Source organism: Scomber scombrus, chromosome 15 (genome assembly GCF_963691925.1).
Source record: "Scomber scombrus chromosome 15, fScoSco1.1, whole genome shotgun sequence".
Classification (NCBI taxonomy): domain Eukaryota; kingdom Metazoa; phylum Chordata; class Actinopteri; order Scombriformes; family Scombridae; genus Scomber; species Scomber scombrus.
The window spans coordinates 23,905,916-23,930,636 of record NC_084984.1 but is presented as its reverse complement, the minus strand read 5'-3'; the positions used below and the strand labels follow the sequence as shown (position 1 = coordinate 23,930,636).

The following is a 24,721-nucleotide window of genomic DNA, read 5'->3' as shown; positions in this document are numbered from 1 at the left end:
AAACACGCCTACAGTGGGAGTTCCAAGAAGAAGTGTGTTTCTTTTATCAAACAAGGTCTTGTAGAGTCAGCAATGTTTGTTTGTTGGTCCAAATTCCAACTCTCTAACACACAACGTGAATTGGTTTAATGTTAAAGATTAATTTCCACTCATCACCAAAACAATTTAGAAGCATGGTGACTCAGTGTGCTGAGAAGAGCTGTACATGTTATCTTTAAGTGAAAACATTCAGTTACCAGAAAGCGTTTTGTTTTGCAGTAGCCACTTCCTTCCCCACAGTACAGGCCTCCATCAGAGCTTTATGGATGAAACATAAAAAATCATCTGGGTTTTGTAAATTTTGCCCCTGCTTCATAATCACACTTAAGCCTAAGTGATTACATGAGTGTCAATCAATCTCTATTGATTTTCTGGTTCAAACTAGCAGACATGCAACGCAGCTGATATGCCCATTCCAAAACCAGATCATTTAGATTCATGGCAGTTTGTGTAATTAAATTAAACATCCAGCAGCTTTCCAGTGAGTGTTTGAATTATTTTAACATTTCTAATCATAATAACATTAAGTCTATAACATATAATGAAGAATATGTGTGTATAAAGCAAACTTCACATTGTTTAAACCATAGACTGTATATAAGAAATGGACGTAACATCCTTGACGTCACCCATTGGTTTGTGGACTGCTGCTCGGAGGCCAATAGTTTCGGATCTGAGCAGCGCTATCTTGAAAATTTCAGGTGCATGCCGGGAAAAATAAAAACACGGATTCTACTTATATGGGCATCAGGAGGAGTATGAGGCGCCCTCCTGAACCTGTGAACCAATCAACCTGTCAATCACGGCGTAGCCACGCCCTAATGCATACCCTGCTTTATCGTCAAATATAAAATCAGGGAGGCCAAAATTTCACAAATGGACATCATACTGCATTGAAGAAGGCTTTAAACTGGCGATTGAGATCATAAACACATTTTGAAAAAGTTTACTGAGTGTTAGAAATCAAGTGAGAAGTTGGTGAATTCTCCATTGACTTGTATAGAGACGGAAGTCCTTTTGACACCAAAACGGTTGCCCCCCTGGTGGCCTTTTGATAGAATGCAGGTTTAAGTTACTTCGGCGTTGGCCTCATTGCAGAGGACCGGAGCCCCCCGCCTGGTTTAAACTGAGATTTAAGGTGAAAACAACGAAGAAACACATTATTATTTTTTATTTTTATTTTTAATGGAGGGACTTTAATAAAAACATTTATTAAACATAAGAGTGTAAAAACATTGAAAACAGCAGGAGAAACAGACGGTTCAGGTTTTTAGCACCTCAGTTTACAGTTTCTGACGAATGAAGACCAAAAAAAACACATAAATACACCAACAGTCAGCAGATTGACTCAAATATACATTCTCCTGTTACCACAGTAATAACCGAACATCATGTGTAAAAACAAACAAACAGCAGTTTAACGAGCAGAGCTTTTAATACAGTAAATGTTTTTGCTTGTTTTAAACATTTCTACACTTAATTATAGTTTTACAGGTTGATATAAATGTAAACACTATTATTTTTACACTGATGCTGATATGCAAGGCGACGAATTTAATAAAAAAATAAGTATAAATCAGGCAGGACCAAAATGTTTCCGTAAGCACCGGTCTTTATGTCGGAGGTCACACGTGAAGATTGAATTTTTCCACATAATGGCTAAAATTAAATCTAAAATACTAATATGTCGTTTTCCCTCACCGGCATTCAGAGGTAATATCAGCTGTTCAAACATCCGTATTTATTTGGAATTTAAAAAGGAGCTGTAAAAAAAATGGAATTAAAAAACTTTTCTCATTTAACCCTCCTGTTGTCTTCGAGTGAAGGAAGGAAGGAAAGGAGGAAGGAAGGGAGGGAGGAGGGAAGGAAGGGAGGAAAGGAAGGACGGAGGGAGGAAAAAAGGTTGGAGGGAGGGAGAAAGGAAAAGAGGAAGGAAGGAAAGAAAGAGAGAAGGAGGGAGGGAAGAAGGACAGACGGAAGGAAGGAAGGGAGGAACGAAGGAACAGTCAAAACAGACGGGGTCAATTTGACCCGGGAGGACGACACGAAGGTTAAGTCTCTTAACTTTTTAGTATTTGCTCCTTTTAACTCATATCAAACTATATCATCTACTGCTGAGGTTTTTTAAATGTGTTTAAATGTACGAGAAAACCTGATGTGCATCTTTCTTTAATTATGCTCCAAATGTATAAACTACTCTGCCTAAAGCTAGAAGAGATGTGAGCTCTGTGTTATTTAATCTGGCTTTTAATTAGTATCATTTGAACTTGTTTTTATTAAATGTCTAATTTTATTATTTTTGTTTATTTGCTGTTGTTTTATTTTATTGTAGTTTTTTTTTTTTTTAATTTTCTTGGTAAAGCACTTTGAGTTACATCCCTTGCATAAAAGGTTCTCTATTAATAAAGTTTATTATTATTATTTTTATTATTATTATATCCCTGTACAGTTGTAAAAAAGTATATTTTTCTAACTTATTTGTCACTGCAGGTATTTAAATATATATTATTGATACATAGGTGTTTCATATTATATTATAATATCATTTTGTATTTAGTTTTTTTTTTCTTTATTGCTATAACTTCACCATGTATTTTTATTTGTATGAGTCGGTCTGCATATTGTTGTTGTATATTACCATTTATAATAGCTAATAAAATAAACTAAAATAAAACAATTATTATTATTTTTTAGCCTGAAGCTGAAGAGGCACTGAACAGTAGCCAGCACACTTATTAAAAACTACTTTTAAACTAATTTTGAAGGCTTATGAATATCATCAGTTTGTGTTCAACATTTATTTTCTTTCATAAGTGATCAATAACTACATTCACAAAACCCAGTGGAATTATTTCTTGAAACTATCATCACTGTACAAAGGTTTTCCTCAGAGAAGACATGATTTTTAAAAAAAAAAAGAAAAAAACTAACATTATTAACTGTAACAGAGCGAGGACGTTACTCATGATGTAGAGACACTAAACGGTTTTGGTTCAGAGTAAAAATACAAAGTTTGGTATTCATTAGAGAGGAGGAAGAGGAGTGTGTGTGTGTGCCGTGATTTTAAAGCTCTGTGTGGACGACTGTTTAACGAACACTCTGAGACATGTGCAGAGGAGTCAGCATCTCCTCAAAGATCGCTCCCTTCACATTGGAGCCTCTCAGATTCGCCTCCTGTAGGTCACATCCTGATAAATCACAGTTCTGCAAAAACACACACACACAGTTGTTTAAGTCCAATCACAAACTTTAAAGTTCAGTGTCTGTGATTGTCCGAGGACTCTCAGGATGCTTAATTAACACGTAACATTGACCAAAATATAAAAATAAATAAAAATCTGTATGTATTTAAGTGTGTTTTCATCCAGTAGCTTAAAACTTTGCATCAAACTTTGATTGGAAACACTGGAAATTTGAAAAAAAAGTGAAATATCTACATCTCAAGTGTGTGTGTGTGTGTGTTCTTGTTTTACTGATGTTGTGGGGACATGTGTCTGTTTAGTCATATGTGGGGACTCGCCTCAAAAGAAAGTCCCCATAATGTAAATCTAAATTACATCTCAGGGTGAAGACTTTGTTTAAGGTTGAGTCTCCAGGAAAATAAATCATCTTCTCTCTTCCCTCCGTTCAGACTAAAACAGCATTTTTCTCCCCTGAAAACAAAGCTTTTTTTGGTGTGATTGTCCACTCAGGACGGCTCCGCTCACACACATTAATGTGAGCTTAGTTTACTGACAGGTCAACAGGTCGAGCTAGTGAAGTTAGAGCGCCATCTGCTGGTCTGATGCACAGACTGCAGCCTACATTTCCAACATTTCATATTACAGCTCAGATATTAACTTTTCGCCCTGAGGTTCGAACAAATGTTTGAGTTTTGAATATAAACAGCAGTTAAGAATTTAGCCGGCTTAATTTAGAGGTACAGACAAAGTCAATGCTATGTTCTCTGATGGAAATGGAAATATGTGTGTGACTCTGTGTGTGACTGTGTGTGACTGTGTGTGACTGTGTGTGTGTGTGTGTGTGTGTGTGTGTGTGTGACTGTGTCTGTGAGTGTGTGTGTGTGACTGTGTATGTGTGAATGTGTGTGAGTGTGTATGTGAGACTGTATGTGAGTGTGAGTGTGTGTGTGTGTGTGTGACTGTATGTATGTGTGTGTGTGTGTGTGTGTGTGTGACCGTGTGTATGTGACTGTGTGTGTGTGAGTGACCGTGTGTATGTGACTGTGTGTGTGTGTGTGTGTGTGTGTGCTCTCACCTCCAGGTCCGTCCCAGCCAGCGTGGCTCCTCTCAGATTGCAGTTCTTCAGTTTGGCGTTTTTCAGTGTGGCGACTCTCAGATTGATCCCCGTCATCTGACTTCCCTCCATGTCCACGCCCTTCAGGTTGGCTCCTAAAAAAAACACCAAACACACACACACACACACATCAGTAAGATCAATAAAAACATCACTCTGTGTGTGTGTGTGTGTGTGTGTGTGTGTGTGTGTGTGTGTGTGTGTGTGTGTGTGTGTGTGTGAAGGAGACGTGTAATTGGCTGCTTCACCCTCCAGGTTGGCTTTGATTCCAGCAGGATCCTCAAAGTTACATCCTCTCAGTGAGGCTCCTTCAGCATTGGTGCACAGCATCTTCACACCCTGCAGATTAGCTCCCTGAAACACACACACGCACACAAACACACACACAAACACACACACAAACACACACACACAATCATCAATATGTGCCTAATATTACTATATACCAATATGGATTAAATTAAACACATGTAATTGAAATTGAAAAACATATTAAAATGATTATGGTGAGATTTTTAAAGTAATCTGTACTAAAAAATATGTTTTAAGTCTGTGGAAGATAGATAGGTAGATAGATAGATGGATGTACCATCACATAGAAACACCTCTCTAACAAACTAATGGAAAAAACAAAAAACTTATTACTAAAAATATCTAAAAGTTGTATTCATAAAACAAATATATATCTGTAATAAATAATAATGAAAATACTCTATGTGTGCAATACTGTGTGCAAAAAGTGCCAGTAAAAGTGCAGTATCTAAAATATATCTAAAACATTAACACATAAAAAAGAACCTGTGTACACAGCACACAGTCTAAAATAAACAATTTAATTTAAAATCATATTTTGACACAAATTTCATATTTAAATAATATTGCTCCTCCTGTGATTTGATAACTGCAGTCAGCTTTATTGTGTTTTCGATAACCAGTCCAGCCGTTAATCTTCTGAATTAAACTAATCTAAACCTGTCTGATAGGATTTGAACACGTGTTACATACATCCAGTGAAGCCATGGACAGGTCAGCCCTCTCCAGGTTTGCCCCGCTCAGGTTGGCGTGAGTCAGGTTGGTTCCTCTCAGGTTTGCCATCTTAAAGTTGATGTAACGCAGATCCAGACGAGACAGATCGGCGCCCATGAAGTTCAGACCCTGAAAAACCAGAAACAGACGAAGGACTGAAGGACTGAGTGTTTGTGTGAGGTTTGTTTTCTCCTCTGACATCAGAAGAAATTATAAAATAAATACAAATTCAGGGAAAAACTGATAATCTTAGCAGCAGCAGAGAGCATGAGAGTATTTTATTTATAAATTGGTCATTTAGAGACAAGAATCAGTAAAAGTTTATCTCCTAATATTTTACCTCTTTGTTGGATTCAACCAGGCGGGGAGTTCCGGTCCTCTGAAATGAGGCCAATGCGGAAGTAACTTAAAACTGCATTCTATCAAAAGGCCACCAGGGGGCGACCATTTTGGTGTCAAAAGGACTTCCGTCTCTATACAAGTCAATGGAGAATTCACCAACTTCTCACTTGATTTCTAACCTCAGTAAACGTTTTCAAAATGTGTTTATGGTCCCAATCACTAGTTTAAAGCCTTCTTCAATGCAGTATGATGTTCATTTGTGAAATTTTGGCCTCCCTGATTTTATATTTGACGATAAAGCAGGGTATGCATTAGGGCGTGGCTACGTCGTGATTGACAGGTTGATTGATTCACAGGTTCAGGAGGGCGCCTCTTGCCCCTCCTGATGCCCATATAAGTAGAATCCATGTTTTTATTTTTCCCAGCATGTACCTGAAATTTTCAAAATGGCGCTGCTCAGATCCGATACTATTGGCCTCCGAGCAGCAGTCCACAAACCAATGGGTGACGTCACGGCTGTTACGTCCATTTCTTATATACAGTCTATGGATTCAACTGATAAAATGTCTCTAAACCTCTCACCTTAACTCTGTTTTCAATCAACATTTTTATATTTGCATTTATTTTAAAATATAATCCGTTTCCTGGAGGTAACCCTGGTTTGTACCATATGATGATTTATAAATAAAAGAACAGCTGTTTAAAGTTGCAACGGATGTGTGTTTGTGTGTACCTGACATCGCAGCTCTGCTTTGGTCGTCGTGGCCAACAGGAATCTAATAAACTCTTTCCGGGTCAGAGGAGAATGATCTTCAGGAGGCTGATTGGCCTGAAACACAAGAGACAGATGTATAAAGATCTGAATATATATATTCACTACACACACACACACACACACACACACAGATACACACAGACAGACACACACGCAGAGATACACACACACATACACACAAACAAAGACACAGACACACACACAGAGATACACACACACATACACACAGATACAGACACACAGAGACACACATATACACACTCACACACACACACACACACACACACACACACACACACACCTTTATGAGGGTCTCCAGCTGTTCGGCCAGCTGTTCGATCCCAAAGAAGCGAGCCTCCTCCAGCACACCTGCAGCAGACAGTCAGCTGATTAGAAACCTGTGATGTCACATGTCACAAGTTTGTGGATCTGATGAGTTTTTTTATATATTTAATCTACCGAGAGGATTGATCCCGTCGTTGATGATCAGCTGTCCATGTCTCAGGAAGTTCAGGATCGGTTCAAAGTAGTCCGGGCTGCGATCGATCAGGTACGCTCCCTGGGAGTCACGCTTGTTCCCCCAAACGTCTGAAATTTTTTAAAAAAAGAGAGAGAGAGAGAAAAGAAAGGAGAGAATGTGAACGACGATTTGTTTTCAACTGAAGAGACAAACAGAAACACTTTAATAAGGTTTTTTATAGAAGGTCGTTACCTTTCTCTCTGAACATGTGGGCCAGCATGCTCTCAGGCTCTTTACTGACCAGTGTGCTCCTGCAGACACACACACACACACACACACACACAATAAAACCATATAATTCTGTTCAAATATTATTTTAATTTAACAATGATTTCAGTCTGCAATAACAGGAATAATAGGTCAAATATTAGGGCTGGGTGATTCCAGCACCAATCCAAGTATCCTTAAAGTGACACTGATACCAACGGAGTACTTCATTAGATACCCATCATGTGATTAGAAACAAGTGAATAAACTAGAAGGACGACTCTCTTGTTGTCAGTTCTCTGTTTTCCAGAAATTCCCACAACAGAAAGTCTTCAAATGTTTATTTATTAATCAAAGAACGCTTGCTGTTGATTGGCTGTGAGCAAGTTCATACAAATAGTCATATTTTCCAGCTCTGGGTGCAAAAAGGATTGATTGCAGGTATCGATTGATGGGAGACGCTTCAATACGACTTGGTATCTATTTTTATTTTGGTCGATATCTTAAAAGGTATCAAGTGCCGATATGCAGCCCTACCAAATATATAAATTCATATACGCTTATATTGTTGTTTAAATCCAAACTGAAGTCGTCATATTTACCTGGTGGTGGTGAAGCAGCGTCCACCAACGTTGAGCGTCAACCAATCAGTGTGAGTCTGACAGTGTTCGGGACCTTCGTCGTCGTCATGGTGATCTGCACACAGCTCAGTGAGTTACTGTCAGTCTGCTGATGCTTCTCATCTCTAGGGTGTTAGTGCTGCTGTTAAAGACTTTAACTCATCATGATCTTACTTCATGTTTGGGATGATTTAAAGTGTTTTTACAGAGCTGCAGCTAAAGATCAAATAATCAATGCAGCTTTAAAAGTTTTTTCTCCTTTATTCTCAAGTGATTACACAATATTATGAATTTTATTACTGATTTTCTTCTAAAAATATCTATTTTATAAAATCTAAAATCTGAACTTAATAAACTTACCTTCAAATGTATCTCCTTCTGATATGTACAACACATCATCATCTCTGCAGACAGATACACACAAGTTTAAATATTTTACACACAGTGATGAAAAGAAAGTGATTTTACTGTAGTACCGGTAGAGGTACTTGTACTTTACTGTAGTATTTCCATATGATACTACTTTCTACATCTTGAGATGTCTATGAGTTGTTAACAGCGCCACCAAATAGTGATTTTTCCCTCTAAACTTCTCACATGCTTTCATTTCAATAAATGTTCAAATGATCCAATATTTCAGCAAAAATCAAAGATTAGAGAAAAAGTCCACAAACTGAAAACACATTTGTGTATCAGAACTTAGTTTTTTCTTATTTCCTTCTTTCCTCTCCCATTAATCATCTCACCACCCCTCACATTTATCTGCTGACCCTTTGGAGGGGCCCCACCCCTAGGTTGGGAACCACTGGACTAAACTAGCTAACTGTATATAAAGTAGTGTAAACTAGCTCCACCTCCAGCAGCTACAACAGTAACATGCTGCTCTAACACTGATGCTTCACTATTAATAATCTAATGATGTCATATATAATAATATATCAGTCAGAGGGACCAAACCACTACTTTTACTGTAATACTGCATACTACATCACTCATAATACTGCAGTACTTTTACTGTAATACTGCAGTACTTTTACCGTAATACTGCATAGTACTACATCACCTATAACACTTTTACCGTAATACTTTACCTGATGAGCGTCACGTCGTCTATCAGGCCGCCGTTCCCGTTATAAACACTAGAGGCTCTGATCTTCAGCTTTGAACTCGCCACAGACAGTAAATCCTCCATGGATCCATACACAGCCACCACCTGCACGGTAACCGGTAAAAACACACGTTAAAATACACATTACACGACTGTTAATCACCCAAAATGTCCGACATCTACTACAGCTAGCCATTTTGAACACCTATTCCCCCTCTTTTATCTCTCTGTTTACCTTTCCATTTGAGGACGTGCCGTTGACAAACAGTGTGACTCTCCTCATGGTGGATAAACATCAAATTCACTGTCAACTAGTCTTAATTTCCTCCATTTAATACATTATCTTAACGACAATCTTTTTTGTTTTTCTTCTCTTCTCTTCTCTTCCTCTTTCTTTCACTCTGCTGCTCATAAACGCCCAGTGTAGCAGAACCAGCCAATCACACACTTAGGTTAGAAGAAATAGCCAATCAGTGAAGGAGGTGGGCGGGACTTTAACACCGTTTAGAAAACTGAGCTTCACCGCCATCTGGTGGCCAAAAGATAGAACTGCAAACACATTTTTCCTTTCTTCTTTCCATCTTGCCTTCTTTTCTTCCTTCCATCTTCTTTTCATTTCTTCCATCTTTCCTTCTTTTCTTCCTTCCATCTTTCCTTCGTCTTCTTTTACTTTCTTCCTTCCATCTTTCCTTTCTTCCTTCCATCTTCCTTCTTTTCTTCCTTCCATCTGTGCTTCCATCTTTCCTTCGTCTTCTTTTCCTCTTCCTTCCATCTTTCCTTCCATTTGTCCTTCCTTCCTGTCTTCTTTTCCCTCCTTCCTTCCATCTTTTTAATGATCCAGCCCACATGAGATCAACTTGTTCTGTATGTGGCCCTTGAATGAAAATTAGTTTGACCCCTCTGAAATAGATGCTATAATTGTGATAAACGTATTAAATTGCAGACTATGTGGCATTAAAAAGGTTTTAATACCTGGAGTTTATCTGCTTCGGCTGATTTATAATCCAGTTAGTGGCACAAAGTAATAAAAGACAACACATTTGAGTTTTACAAAGAGCTTTATTAAACAATTCAATCACTACGACATAAAATAAGAGCTCCTTTTAAACATACACATACATGACTGGAGGGAAAGTGTGCAATTAACGTTTCAGAGTATGTTTAATTATCCAAAGAGGGCAGGATTATGGGACATTTTTGTGTAATCGGAGGTAAATTTAAGCAGGGCATCAATTTATTTCTCAATTTTCAAGAGCAAAATCTTAAACTTTATTCTTTTACTTCACATATTCCAAATAAATATTAACATATCAGCGCTTTTAATAAATGTCCATTGACCACATGGACCTCTAGGTTAAACAACTCTGCTTCAGCTTTGCCACAAGACGAAGTGCATTAAAAAAAAAAACCCAACAACCACCAAATAACCACAAACTCAACCTGTGCAATAAAACTCTGAAATGATTTTACTGTTTTTTAAGTCTCTCTCTTTTTAAGTTCTAGGAGTTTTTACTTTCTACCCAGATTGGCAACTACAACATAAATCTGCAAAAAGCGACTATGATTCATCAGGTCAAACTATTAAAACGATATCACACAGAGGAGCGGCGATGTGTCGACCATTAAAAAGTTATTTAAGGTGAGTCGGTTGCATCGAAAACAGAAGGATCAGACAGATGAAAGTACAGCAGAAAAGACGAGTTCACAAGCCTTAAATGAACAGTCAGGAGCCTAAATGAACAGCAGGGAGGGAAAAACTGTGCTAAAGGTCAGTGGGAAATATTAAAATATCAGGAAAATATCCAGGAACATTTACTGAGACAGAAACAATCAGAGCAGCACAGAGGAGAAGAAGTTAGTCTAGCAGTTAAATGATACTGTTGAGTTGTTTTATATACTTTCTTTAAATAAGGCACATTAAAGGAAGACATTTAAAGCTCCTTTCAGACATGAATATGAGACACTGCTGCCTTCACCCATCTGTTACTGTTACTGTCAGCCTCTGAGGCTCATGTGGCCATGTAATGTAGATGCTGCTTAATGCTCTCCTTTTTTATCCAAGTTAAAATATGTATATCTCACTTATTGGGATCCTTTTAGAGTTTGATGTGGCACTTTTTTCCCCGTCATCTTTGTCATAATCAGGACAGTAGACACACTTCTATACTTACTATAATCCAGGTGTGCTCAGAGTACTGTGTGTAAGACTCATGGATGCATAAACCATTAATTAACTCAATGAATTTAACTGTTTTAATAATAACTAACTACTTCATGTAGATTGTTGTATATTCCCCTCAACACAGAAGGAAATAATCATTTTAATAGAATCTTAAAATTGGGTCATTTAAAGTGTGTACTGACTAATTGCACTCATTTCTTTTCTTTCTGTGCATAAAAGATGGTGAATGAGTGAATTATTATTATGCTTTTAAATAAGAAGAACAAGCGTGTGTTAATTTTCTGCATGTTTCATCTTCTGCTGCTGATAAAAACGGGTGATTTTCCATGCTGATGTTGTATGTGCATTTACAGAAAATGGCACAAAAAAAAATCCTTTAAAGAAAAATATATACAGTCTGAGTTTGTAAGATTGCAACTTAAATAAATGTGACTCAAGCCTTTATTCAGACTTGAGACCGACGTATTTTAGAACATGCATGTCTGAAAGGAGCTTCATATAAACTGGATTTAAGGCTTAAAAAGTGGTGTAAATATTAAACAACCATTAACTTGTTATGAGTAAATAAATACCTGCTCACACCTGGACTGACTTCTGACTTTGTGAGAAAATAAGGCAATAAATCATCTTTTATAAACATCTTCAAGTATCTTGGTGACTGAGAGTTTAAAGAGGATTGAAAGTTGATATTTTGTAGACTAATATATCTCCTGCTGTGTTAGTGGTTAGTATTATCAGTGATACAGTGGTACACAGTTATATCTGATAGTTTGGGGTCTGAACCCTTTAACAGTAATGTCACATCACTCCACACACTCTCTTATCCTTCTCTTCGCCTACACAATCACTCATCTTACAGTAGTTTCATATTTAAATGTTCTTGCAGAGTTTTATCATGAAAGATATGGTTTTGTACCCTCCACTCCGGCTTCCTTCCTTCCTTCCTTCCTTCCCTCTCACAGATGTTTTTATTTCTCGGTGAAATCATTCATTCATTCATTCGTTGCCGCTGTCCTCGGTGTCCTCGTCTCCAGCTTCGTTCTGTCCGTCTCCGTTCCTCTCGGGTAGTATGAGATCTGCCGTTGGCCTGAATGATGTACTGCTGCTGCTTGAAATACACCTTCATCACCCCCTTCATCACCACAAAGGCGATGCCTCCCTGTGGGAAGAAGAAGAAGAAGAGAAAGAAAGAGAAGAAGAGAAGAAGAAGAAGAAGAAGAAGAAGAAGAAGAAGAAGAAGAAGAAGAAGAAGAAGAAGAAAGAAGAAGAAGAAGAAGAAGAAGAGAAGAAGAAGAAGAAGAAGAAGAAGAAGAAGAAGAAGAAGAAGAAGAAGAAGATGAAGAAGAAGAAGAAAGAAGAAGAAGAAAAATTAAAGTGAGTGACACATAAATGCTGCAGAGCTGCTTAATCCTTTACATACTATTCAGTAGGGGTGGGAATCAACATAGGCTCTACGATATGATATTGTCACGATACGATATTATTGGGATTATAAATATATTGTGATATACTGCAAATTATGTCCCCAAAGGAAACTTCCTCCTGCACACTGACTGTCACCTCTGTTGACCTCACCAGAAAACAAACCACAGCCACCTAGTGGACTGAAAAAGCAATTGATTTTATTATTCTAGTACCAAAAATGTATATAATAAAAGATTGATACTTGGCTTCCGTGTATCGATATAATATTTGCCACGCAAAATATCGTGATACTATGCTGTATGTTGAAATTTTTTTTGTGCAGCTGATACACATGTTTATATATGTAAATGATTAAAATTTGACCTGTTTATTAAAAACAAATAATTAAAAATCTGCATTAAAAACATGTTGTATTCATCATATTCTATAAATAGATAGATAGATACTTTATTGTCATTGCACTGATAATACAACGAAACTTAGTTCAGCAGCATTCCAAAAATACCAGCAAAAATTGTATTAAAGTGTACTAAAATAAATAATTGCCTTAAAACATCATAATAAATAATAATTGTCACATAATAATAGCCACCCGTATCATAACCAGAACCCCCTCTATTGAACACATCACTCCTGCCCTGCAGCATCTTCATTGGCTCCCTATCAAATCCCGCATTGACTTTAAGATTCTACTCCTCACTTACAAGATCCTTCACAACCTTGCACCATCATATCTCTCGGAACTGATTCACATCTACACACCCTCCCGAACTCTCCGATCCTCCTCCGCCAACCAGCTCTTTGCCCCATCTGCCAACTTAACTACCATGGGGTCAAGAGCTTTCAGCCGATCTGCCCCCTGCCTTTGGAACTCTCTCCCACCAGACATTTGCACTTCGGACTCTGTTCCACCCTTTAAATCCCGCCTGAAAACGCACCTTTTCAGAGTTGCATACTCTGTCTCACACTACACTATGCAATCACGTTCTTGTTTATTTGTTGCACTGATGCACTTTATAGTCACATTCATATTTCTCTCTTTATCTTTGCACTAAATGTTACCTGATTTTTATTGTTTGATGTACTGTTGTCGTGTTTTATGTGCCTTGTAAGGTGTGCTTGAGTGCTTTGAAAGGCGCCTTTAAATATAATGCATTATTATTTATTATTATTATATAAAAAGTATGTCTGAATGTCTTTTTTTCCATAAGATTAATCAAACATTTATTAATGGCTAAATAATATGAATTGGTGCAGAGACTAATTATGAGTCAGTATTTAAGGGTTAATCGAAGCCTCGTGCACAGACTCTGTGGGTGTCTCCAGCTGCTGTTCAGCTTCATGTATGTGCAGCAGTCTAAAGTCCACATGTGAGGGTGGAGGAGGATGTAGATATGAGGGTGTGGTGAGTAATAAATACACCATCTGTAGCTGAGCAATCACAGTGAATCATGCAAAAAATCATCCGCTCAACGAATGTAAAGACGACTCGTCAAGAAATCAGACGGTTCAACACAGACACACAAAGACAGTCTGTCTGAGCCACATCCATTTAACCCTCCTGGAGTCAAGGGAGGGAAGAAGGAAGGAAGGAAGGAAGGGAGGGAGGAAGGAAGAATGGAAGGAAGGAGGGAGGAAGGAAGGAGAAAGGAAAAGAGGAAGGGAGGAAAAAAGGACAGAGGAAAGAAGGAAGGAGAGGAGGAAGGAAGGAGGGAAGGAAAGAAGTAGGGAGGGAGGAAGGAAGGACAGAAGGAAGGACGAAAGGGGGATGGAGGAAGGAAAGAAGGAAGGGAGGAAAGAGAGAGGAAGGAAAGAAAGAGAGAAGGAGGGAGGGAGGAAGGAAGGACAGACGGAAGGAAGGAAGGGAGGAAAGAAGGAACAGTCAAAACCGACGAGGTCAATTTGACCCGGGAGGACGACACAAAGGTAAAATATAATTATATTATTATATATATTACTTTATGTGTAACAGCAGTGTTTGCACTGTAATGCAATTCAATACTAAAACATGAAACATTTTTTTAAGGAGGAGAAACTTAGGTAGAAAAAAAGTTCATGACTCATAACTCATGAGTTATAACAGACCAGGCCTGGTGTGTGCGGAGGTGTGTGTGGTGATTAAATTAAACTAGCGTGTAATCACATTACTTTGACTTATGAATGAAGATGTATCAACATATAATAATCTGTTGTGTTACCCTGAGATGCTGCAGATATTTAATCAACCGACTCATTACAGTTCAAAGCAGCAGATAGTATGAGAATTACATGTTCATTTAATGCAGACCGATGTAAGGATGTTCCTGCCTTAACTACTGCTGAATTAAACACATCTACTTGTTTGATAATGATTAATTAACCTTCCTGTTGTCCTCCCGGGTCAAATTGACCCTGTCTGTTTTGACTGTTCCTTCTATCCTCGCTTCCTTCCTTCCATCTGTCCTTCCTCCCTCCTTCTTTCTTTCTTCCTTTCCTTCCTCCATCCCCCTTTCTTCCTTCCTTCTGTCCTTCCTTCCTTCCTCCCTTTCCTCCATCCCCCTTTCTTCCTTCCTTCTGTCCTTCCTTCCTTCCTCCCTCCCTCCCTCCTCCTTCCTTTCCTTCCTCCCTCCCTCCTTCTTTCCTCCCCCTACCTTCCTTCTTTCCTCTGTCCTTCTTTCCTTCCTTCCTGTCTTCCTTTCTCCCTCCCTCTGTCCTTTCTTTCCTCCCTTCCTTCCTCCCTCCTTTCCTTCCTTCCTTCTTCAGCAGAAACAAGCAGTCAACACAAAACTCTCACATATCATCATGTTTTAAGTTTGAAATGTTGAACTTATTTCCACATCCAGCAGTTACTGATCAACATTATCATTCATTAGTTCATCGTGTTTCTGTCCACCTGCTGAATGTAAAGTCCAATATTCTCTCTCTGTTAGCTTTTTACTCTCTACCAACTCCTGAGGGAAATATCTAAATGCTCCACTATGTTCACCAGCTAGTCTACAGATAACTGTGTGTGTTTGCTGTTTGGTGCTGAGCAGGTAGTGTACAGTAGGGCTCTTTTTTAAACAGTTTTCTCTCTAAAATTGACGCTATAAGAGCGCTGAGAGTGAACTAAAACAGTAAAGTTGAAGCCGGACAGCTAAACAATGAGCTGAAACTCACGATAAAGCTCCGTAAAGCCGAGAAGAAGCAGAGTCACCATAAAATAATTAAAATATTGATTATTTGCAGCCCTAATCATGATACCACCCTTGTCAGATAGGGTATAGCCATTATTGGGAGGCTCCACCGGCATGTTTGCACAGACAGTACAGAAGTTATACTAACCAGTACGGTTTGCTGCAGATTAGAAGACACTCGTCCAAACAGCAGCCGTCCCACCAGACTGGCGATGGAGGGAAAGACCAGAGCTCCACACAGAGTCCGTGACACAGAGAGGTGATCTCCTGAGGTCAGTCCGTCAGCAGGGACGCGGGGCAGGTAGCGACTCGTACCTAAGATTAAAACACAAAGAATTTAAGGGTTACTTAAAGCTGTTTCCATCAACCAATCATTGTCAGGTTTGTATGTTTGACTCCAAGCTTACTGTAGGATTACTTAAAATTACAGTTTTCCAAGGATGATTTGTTAAAGACAGAAATCCCACTGTACTAGAGCTGGGTATAGTTTTTAAAAAATGACGATACCAGCACCAACCCAGTCCCCTTAAAGTGATACTGATACCAGCTGAGTACTTCATTATATACTAGGGGTGTCACGATCACGATTGTAAATCGAGTATCGATCGAAATTACCTCACGATTTCGACCTTCGAAATCAAAGGAGGAATCGAGGATGTAGCCACGTAGTCATGTAGTCATGTCCCGCAGGCGAGTCAAGAGGGAAAAAAACACACACGTGTTGAAATGTGGCGAATCAACATTACGTCCTCTAACCTGAACCTGCAGCCGGTAAAAACACACCATGGCAACTGCTGATAGAGGACAGATCAACCAAACTCGAACTGGTTGTCGGTCCGGTGGGGGGGATTGGTGTAATATGCAGCAACACAGAGCTATCAGGACGCTGCGCTCTCACACGCGCTGCATTGATAGTCACACAAACACACGCACGCACGCTGACACTCTCTAGCGCGCGCTTGCTCGCTCGCTGCAGATTCCGGGAGATTGTAGTTTGCAGGCGTCAGGGAACCGCTATCAATATGCAGGACACTCCAGGAGAGTTGGGATGTCTGCACTAAAGCAATAACTAGCGCTATAGGAGAATTTGTAGCACCAGAGATGCTATTGTTAGGATACAGTTAAGACACTGTTAGGACAGTTAACACACTTAATTGTTCAGTGATGTTTATGGACATTAGGCTGTTTTAATTTAGTTTTTGTGTGATGTTTATGGACATTAGGCTGTTTTAATTTAGTTTTTGTTTTATTGTGAACTTGAATATCATCTAATATTAAGAGTGCACACTGCAGTTACAAAAGGGTCACTACGTGATTCTTTTGTTTACAGTAAGTTTCCAATTGACTGCTGAAACAAGTTATTGTTACATTATATTGCTCATAAATAATTTCATTTTGACAGTAGGGCCTTGGTGTGGTACATTGCAAACAACTGATGGAGATTATATCACTCATGATAAGTCTAAAAATGGCATAGGCATCTGTGCTAAAAGGATTTTTTTAAAAAAGGGATTGAGAATCGAATCGAATCGTGACCTTAAAATCGAAATAAAATCGAATTGAGGATTTGGAGAATCGTGACACCCCTATTAGATACCCATCATTCTTTTATCCGGTGTAACAGGCGTGTAGTGTAGACACACTTTAGAGCGTTTAGGTGGCATCTTGGCTGCTGAACTGCTAAGCGCGATAACTCAAATTCACCACGACCTCACCACCACAGACGGGTAGTAGCTGCTGTGGCAGTGAGCCAATCACATGTCGCATTAAATCCAAGAACGCTTGCTGTTGATTGGCTGTGAGCAAGTCTGTACAAATAGTCATATTTTCTAGCTCTGGGTGCAAAAAGGATCGATTGCAGGTATCGTTTGACGGGAGACGTTTAAATACTACTTGGTATCGATTTATTTCGGTCAATACCTTAAGTTATCTAGTACTGGTATGCAGCGCTACAGGTGTGTGTTAATATTTACCTGGTGGGAGTTTGCGCTTGTAGGAGTATCTCTGCCACAGCCTCACAAGATAATCCTCCCAGCGGACCATCTTGCCCAGAACCAGCAGCACAGGGATGGTCGGCAAACCCATCAACAGGAACAGAGGGTCGGCTCGCTCCATCACGTACAGACCCTTCTTATGTCCAACAACCTGCAGGTGAAAACACAAAGAGGTAACGATCACACAGACTCTCTCATTATATCTGTGTATTATAATGTTATTTGTACGGCTCTCACCTGCATGACGGTCACAGCTCCGTATGTGACGGCGGACCAGTACACGGTCCCGATCACGACCCCGACGGCGGCGAAGGGACTCGCCTTAGACAGAGCTCTGTCGATCTGCTGGAGGAAATACACCAACGGACCTGAGGAGACACAAGAAACAAGTCTGATGATGGTCTTCATTTTATTTATCGTCAACAATATCCCATCATTGAACTGATCTACTAACAGGTTTTTTGTGTGTATCAAAGTCTGATACATCTTATTCCTCTGTTGTTGTATAAAAACAAGGCGGGGAGTTCCGGTCCTCTGAAATGAGGCCAACGTGGAAGTAACTTAAAACTGCATTCTATCAAAAGGCCACCAGGGGGCAACCGTTTTGGTGTCAAAAGGACTTCCGTCTCTATACAAGTCAATGAAGAATTCACCAACTTCTCACTAGATTTCTAACCTCAGTAAACGTTTTCAAAATATGTTTATGGTCTCAATCTATAGTTTAAAGCCTTCTTCAATGCAGTATGATGTTCATTTGTGAAATTTTGGCCTCCCTGATTTTATATTTGATGATAAAGCAGGGTATGCATTAGGGCGTGGCTACGTCATGATTGACAGGTTGATTGGTTCACAGGTTCAGGAGGGCGCCTCATGCTCCTCCTGATGCCCATATAAGTAGAATCCGTGTTTTTATTTTTCCCGGCATGCACCTGAAATCTTCGAGATGGCGCTGCTCAGATCCGAAACTATTGGCCTCCGAGCAGCAGTCCACAAACCAATGGGTGACGTCACGGATGTTACGTCCGTTTCTTATATACAGTCTATGATAAAAACTAGTAAAAACATGTCAGAGTCACAGCGCTGCACTGGGTGACATATTCCTTTATCATCATGAACATACACACTGTAATTTATTTAGACTCTCTCACACACACTCACACACACATACACATACACACACACACACACACACACACACACACACACACACACACACACACACACACACACACACACACACACACACACACACACACACACACAGTCCTGCTGCCACAAATACTCACTAGTGTAGCAATTTTGGATGTTGATATTGTGTTTAAAACCATACTATTGACCATGGTATCTATGTATAAGTTTTAAAACCCTAATTTTCTCTTTCAACTGGTGTAGTTTCAAGACACACAGAGGGGGAACTCAGTAATGTGCAATGTCTCTATACTTTATGGCTTGTGTAGTGTCTTTTAATTTATGACGGTGGTCTGTATGACTCCAATCTGATGGTCGACTAAGGGAGCGAAGTCTCTGGATAAGTTCTGACGAATGTTAATGGGCTTTTTGTTTCTCTAAGAGAGAGAGACCGTTTCAGTCTCTATATCAAACCTGGTCCAATTCACTCATCTGAGGGTCAAAGGTGACTCTGACCAGATGATGTTCTGAGCTTACTGATGCTATGTCGGCTACAGTAGAGTACTAAATGTGGATTCATCCGCCGCTGAAAATAGTCCAGCACCTTTATTTTCACCACCTCCTTTCTCAAACTACAGTTCACTTTGTTATATCTTTCTGAGTCCTCTTCGTTATATTGTAGTTTAGTTTAATTCCTGAGTGATTAACACTGTCAGGTATTATATTGATTGAGTGTACCGCTTGTTTATATTTCTGCCTGATTGCCTCACTTAGTATGTCGACTGTATCTGTACCAGAGCATCTGAATCAACTCCTCCAGACTCTGCAACAGCTTCTTACCCACCGGCAGTCAGGATCCTGAATGCACTAAGCCTCCCACCTTCCCCCTGGTAGAGAGTGCTGTGCAGCAATAGAGGGTAAATAATAGGTCTGGGCAATATGGACAATAACAAATATCACAATATTTTACACAAAATACCTTGATATCGATATCACAATAATATTATAGAGATGGCTGTCGATGCTTTCACAAAATATTTACACTGTGAAATGTTTGATAAATAATCATCAGTAATGTGGATATAATGACAAAGTGGGTAAAAGGTAAATAACAGAAGAGCTAGAACAGTCTGTTAAATTCAGATAATTACATAATTTTACTGTAATGCAGCATTTAAAATCAGGAAAAGACAACTCGATTACACGATATCGATATAATTTCAATATATTGCCCAGCCCTAGCAAAAGGTGAGTTGTGTTTAACATTTTAAGTCTCCAAAGCCGAGCTGAGATATCTCTAACAACATCATCAAAAGTACTTTCTCAAGACGCTGTTCATCTGACTGAGCCCTCGAGTGTTAAAACTGGTGGAATATCCCCTTTAAACTTTCCCTCACCCATCTTGGGGAAGACGATGTGGTATTCGGTGCCACACTGAGGACAGCTGACGGCTCCTCCGCTGTTTCCTTTCTGCTTCTCGTCCAGCCAGCGCTGCAGACACGACTGGTGGATCCATTTTGTGCAGCCTTTACACCTGCAGGGGCTCACCCACTCTGCACTGTAGTCGTCTTTCTCTGTGGCAAAACACACCCAGCAGTGTCTGGACGGCAACACACACACACACACACACACACACACACACACACACACACACACACACACACACACACACACACACACACACACACACACACACACACAAAGTTATTTCTATAGCTTCTTCTTCTGCTAGATATTTTATGCATAATGTGTATTCTGTGTTTTATGTTTATGTAAAAAGCCAAGTGTGACTGTAATCTGTGTGTTGATGTGAGATGCCAGTACTTTTTTTCATATGCCCAAGATGAATTTTTCTTGAGAGACAATAAAGATCAATCAATCAATCAATCAATCAATCAGGTAGGCAGGCAGGTATAGGACCAGAAAGCTACAGGAACGGTTTAGGTTTTTTTTTTAACCAGGGCAAGACACGATTGTTCTTGTCTGTTTGCTTGTAAAAATATTAAAATAAACCAAAATAAAACGTCATGCTTGCCTGGACAATGCAATTTTTTTTATTTTTACCTTGCATAAGATTCATTCCTGAAGTGTCTCATCGGCCGTTTGAATTTGAGTTTATTTGTTTATTTTTCTTCATATTAGAGAAGAAACATTTCACCTAACTAACAAGTTGTTGGTTATTTAACCCTCCTGTTGTCCTCGAGTCAAGGAAGGAAGGGAAGAAGAAGGAATGAAGGGAAGAAGGGAGGAAGGATGGAAGGGAGGAAGAAGGAAGGAAAGGAGGAAGGAAGAGAGGAAGAAGGAAGGAAAGGAGGGAGGAAGGATGGAAGGGAAGAAGAAGGAAGGAAGGAAGGGAGGAAGGAAGGACAGAGGAAAGAAGGAATAAAGGAAGGTAGGAGGGAGGGAGGAAACAAGGAAGGAGGGAGGGAGGGAGAAAGGAAAAGAGGAAGGAAGGAAAGAAGGAAGGGAGGAAGGAAAGGAAGGAAGGAAGGAGGGAAGGAAAGAAGGAGGGAAGGAGGAAAGACAGAGGAAGGAACGAAAGAGAGAAGGAGGGAGGAAGGAAAGGAGGAAGGAAAGGAAGGACAGACGGAAGGAAGGACGGGATGAAAGAAGGAACAGTCAAAACAGATGGGGTCAATTTGACCCGGGAGGACGACACAAAGGTTAATAAGGGGCAGGAAGTGTTTATAATATAATATGAGAGTTTCCATCATTAAAATGTCGCCATGTGGTCTTACTTCTCCGGCTGCTCCTCAACAAGGGCCATGGTACTGAAGACGCTGTGATGTTATCATGAACCCATCAGACTGCAGCCAGGACCTGCAGCAAGAAACAAACCTTTACTCACTGATCCACACAAAAAACACACACACACACACACACACACACACACACACACACACACACACACACACACACACACACACACACACAGTTAGTTACAGTCCTGATACCTTCGTATATTATTTGCTTTTATTCCTAAGTCATATTATCAGCTGTATCTCTCTGATAAGACTGACAGACTTATAGCCAAAATATGTTTTTGCTTGTGTTTATATTTGCTTGGGCTGCACGTATTGCATCACTTGCATTGATTGACATGTGAGTTTCCTCTTATTTTACCTGTTCACTTGGGTTGCGGCGGGAGTTTTGGACAAAGGGAGTTACAGCAGTAGACCTTTGACCTTTGATATTTTCTGTTGACCGTCACCATCGTCATATTTTTGTGTAACGGCTGCTTGTCAGTGTTTTCGATTTTTCGATAAACATCATAAAACTGCATGTGGACTTCAGTATGGATTTGTATGGACGAGTCACAGATAAGAGTCTACTAAGTCTCTCCACTGACCTTTTTTTGTGAAGAGTAGTCGCTACACACAGTAAAGATAAGTAGGGACCGGATGGCTGACAGCTGTTTAAATTTACAAACAGTACAGGTGAGACTGAGATTCTTATCATTGCTTCAGATATCATTCAGCTCCAAAGGTAACTCAGTGTGTTGGGTCCTTTCCTTCAGCTGTAAAGTCTAATCTAAGACATCTCAGTGTGATATATTGATGAGGCTTTGCACTTCGATCTACACGCCAAAACTTTGATCTGTTCATGTTTCTTCTATTTAACTTTCGTGTCGTCCTCTCGGGTCAAATTCACCCCGTCTGTTTTGACTGTCCTTCCTGTTTTTTTTTTTTACTGTTCCTTCCTTCATTCCTTTCATTCCTCCCTTCCTCCTTTTCTCTCTTTCCTTCCTCCCTTCCTTCTTTCCTCTGTCCTTCTTTCTTTCTCTCCTCCCTTCCTCTTTTCCTTTCTCCCTCCCTCCCTCCCTCCTTCCTTATTTCCTCCGTCCTTCCTTCCTTCCTCCCTCCCTCCTTTCCTTCCTTCTTTCTCCCTTCCTTCCTCCCTTCCATCCTTCCTTCCTCCCTTCCTTTCTTGACTCGAGGACAACGGGAGGGTTAAGAAAGATTTCTAAACTCAGGATAGTTTCACTCAGCTGGATTAGTGAGATCAAATCGGTGTCTTTCAACTGCTGACAGCTACAGTTGTGGTTTAATAAAAGCGAGACGCGATACAAGGCGATTGACAGGTGGTTCGTCCAATCACCTGCCATGAATCTTCTGACAGTTTCTGCTTTTTTTACACTTTCTAAGGACATTGTCTCAGATGGTTTTAATGTCAGATTTAAAACTCAGACCTGTTTTTAATCACAATCTGATTTAACCCTTTACATATTGTTCATTTTCTGATGCATAATTAGTCTCTAAACCATTTCACATTCATAAATTCCCCATCAGTCATTAATAAATGTCTGATGGATCATTACTATTTTATGATCCAGGGGAATATTTTATAGAATATAATGAATATAACGACATGCTTGAATGCTGATTTTTGAATTTGTTTAATAAACACAGGTCAAACTTGTGCATTTGCATATTTAAAAATGAGTACCAGCTGCACAAAAGTTTAAAAACGATGCATTGTATTTCCATTTTTGTAAACTGTGGGAAAAGTCCAACTAAAAGAGTGTTTTTACAGCTCTCACATGTTAAAATGGGTCAAATTTGACGCTGAACAGCATGTATGGGTTAAAGACAATAATTCAACACTTTTAAATCATCTCTCTGCTGGACGACTGCGACACATCACACCCATCTTATCACGTTTAGGACTCATTTTAAGGTTCAGCCCTGTATGGCACCAGTGTACCTCTCTGAGCTGCTCTATCTTTATATCTTCTGACTGCTCGTCCTTCGCTCTGTCTCCTTTCCTTTGAGGTTGAGGCTCAGACAGTTTGGGACGTTCCCACACTTGACATACGATCTCCTGTCTCTGTTGACGCCTTTAAAAAAGGAAACTGAAGACTCACTTAGTTAAACTGGCCTTTGTCTCGCTTGTAATCCTGTGTCTCTATGGTCTTTATGTCTATTTGTGAAGCCCTTTATGACTTTGCTTCGTTAAATAAACTTTACTTACATTTACTCCCTGACACAAGAAACCAAACAGAAACTAAAACTGTCTGTGAAACTATTTTTTTTCCCCAACCAATTTTTTTCTTGTTTGACACAACAGTCACTCAGATAAACATAATGAACTGAAACTAGTGATGGAGGAAGTACTGAAATCCTTTAAAAGTCCTGTAAGAAATAAACCCTCATACAGTAAAAGTACTGCAGTATTATGAGTGATGTAGTTAAATCTATCTGATGTGTGTGTGTGTGTGTGTGTGAGTTTAGTTTGTGTGTGTTTGTGTGTGTGTGTGTGTGTGTGTGTTTATTTTGTGTATGTATGTGTGTGTGTGTGTGTGTGTATGGTGTATGTGAGTTTAGTGAGTTTAGTTTGTGTGTGTGTGTGTGTATGTGTGTGTGTGACCTTTAGACACTAACATGTGTGATGCTAACTGAAGCTAACACACTACTAACTTCACTGATATCAGATTTAACGAGTCAACGGCAGCTTAACTAGTTTAATCATTAATATAACCGACCTGCTTACCTGTCAGTGAACAAAACAGCTTCGTGACATTAATATATAACCAGCACCTACCTTAAATATGAGAATATATCCAGGTATAAAGTGTTTTTTAGGGTATTCGTTGTGTTTTGCGGTTGTTGTACTGCTGACTTTCTGTGCTGTAAGACCCGCCCCTTCGGCTTTAAGAAGCTTTCTAATTGGTCAGCGGTTGTGTTGCATTCAGGAGATGTGGGAAAATCAGAAAATCCTAAATCCTCTTCCTGTTACTGTCAGATGAAGATTACTGTAGTTTAGTATCATTATAATGTCCTTTACTGCAGTACAGTTTAGGTACTTATACGTTACTGTAATACAGTTTGAGGTACTTGTAATTCACTGCAGTACAGTTTGAGGTACTTATACTTTACTGTAGTACAGTTTGAGGTACTTGTACTT

At 39.5% G+C, this 24,721-nt stretch overlaps 2 protein-coding genes across 3 annotated transcripts; both read right to left on the bottom strand.

Moving 5' to 3' along the window:
• Nucleotides 1-1,507: 1,507 nt before the first annotated feature.
• kctd9b (potassium channel tetramerization domain containing 9b) lies at nt 1,508-9,312 on the bottom strand. 2 transcript variants are annotated; one of them, XM_062434959.1, is made up of 12 exons: nt 9,169-9,312; nt 8,917-9,038; nt 8,186-8,229; nt 7,808-7,901; nt 7,191-7,249; nt 6,938-7,066; nt 6,780-6,847; nt 6,437-6,532; nt 5,341-5,490; nt 4,584-4,689; nt 4,297-4,430; nt 2,475-3,243 (listed from the first exon to the last, which is right to left on the bottom strand). In XM_062434959.1, the coding sequence occupies exons 1-12, from the start codon at nt 9,214-9,216 to the stop codon at nt 3,127-3,129; spliced, it is 1,167 nt and encodes a 388-aa protein (XP_062290943.1). In that variant the 5' UTR covers nt 9,217-9,312; the 3' UTR covers nt 2,475-3,126. The 2 variants fall into 2 exon arrangements, with proteins under 2 accessions (XP_062290942.1, XP_062290943.1); XM_062434958.1 differs by having other exon boundaries at nt 1,508-3,243; nt 4,297-4,689.
• A 660-nt stretch (nt 9,313-9,972) lies between these two features.
• Nucleotides 9,973-24,458, bottom strand: marchf5l (membrane-associated ring finger (C3HC4) 5, like). Its single transcript, XM_062434975.1, is given in 8 exon segments — nt 9,973-12,190; nt 12,192-12,274; nt 15,844-16,010; nt 17,669-17,840; nt 17,927-18,057; nt 20,215-20,417; nt 21,556-21,637; nt 24,359-24,458. Coding segments are annotated over 7 exon segments (864 nt in total). The 5' UTR covers nt 21,585-21,637; nt 24,359-24,458; the 3' UTR covers nt 9,973-12,111.
• Between the last annotated feature and the right edge of the window lie 263 nt (nt 24,459-24,721).

Coding starts and splice junctions, on each gene's coding strand:
- kctd9b (XM_062434958.1), bottom strand. CDS start 9,216: ATGAGGAGAGTCACACTGTTTGTCAACGGCACGTCCTCAAATGGAAAG. Junction 7,067..7,190: donor CCACATGTTCAGAGAGAAAG/GTAACGACCTTC, acceptor AAAAAATTTCAG/ACGTTTGGGGGAACAAGCGT. Junction 6,533..6,779: donor AGCTGGAGACCCTCATAAAG/GTGTGTGTGTGT, acceptor CTTGTGTTTCAG/GCCAATCAGCCTCCTGAAGA.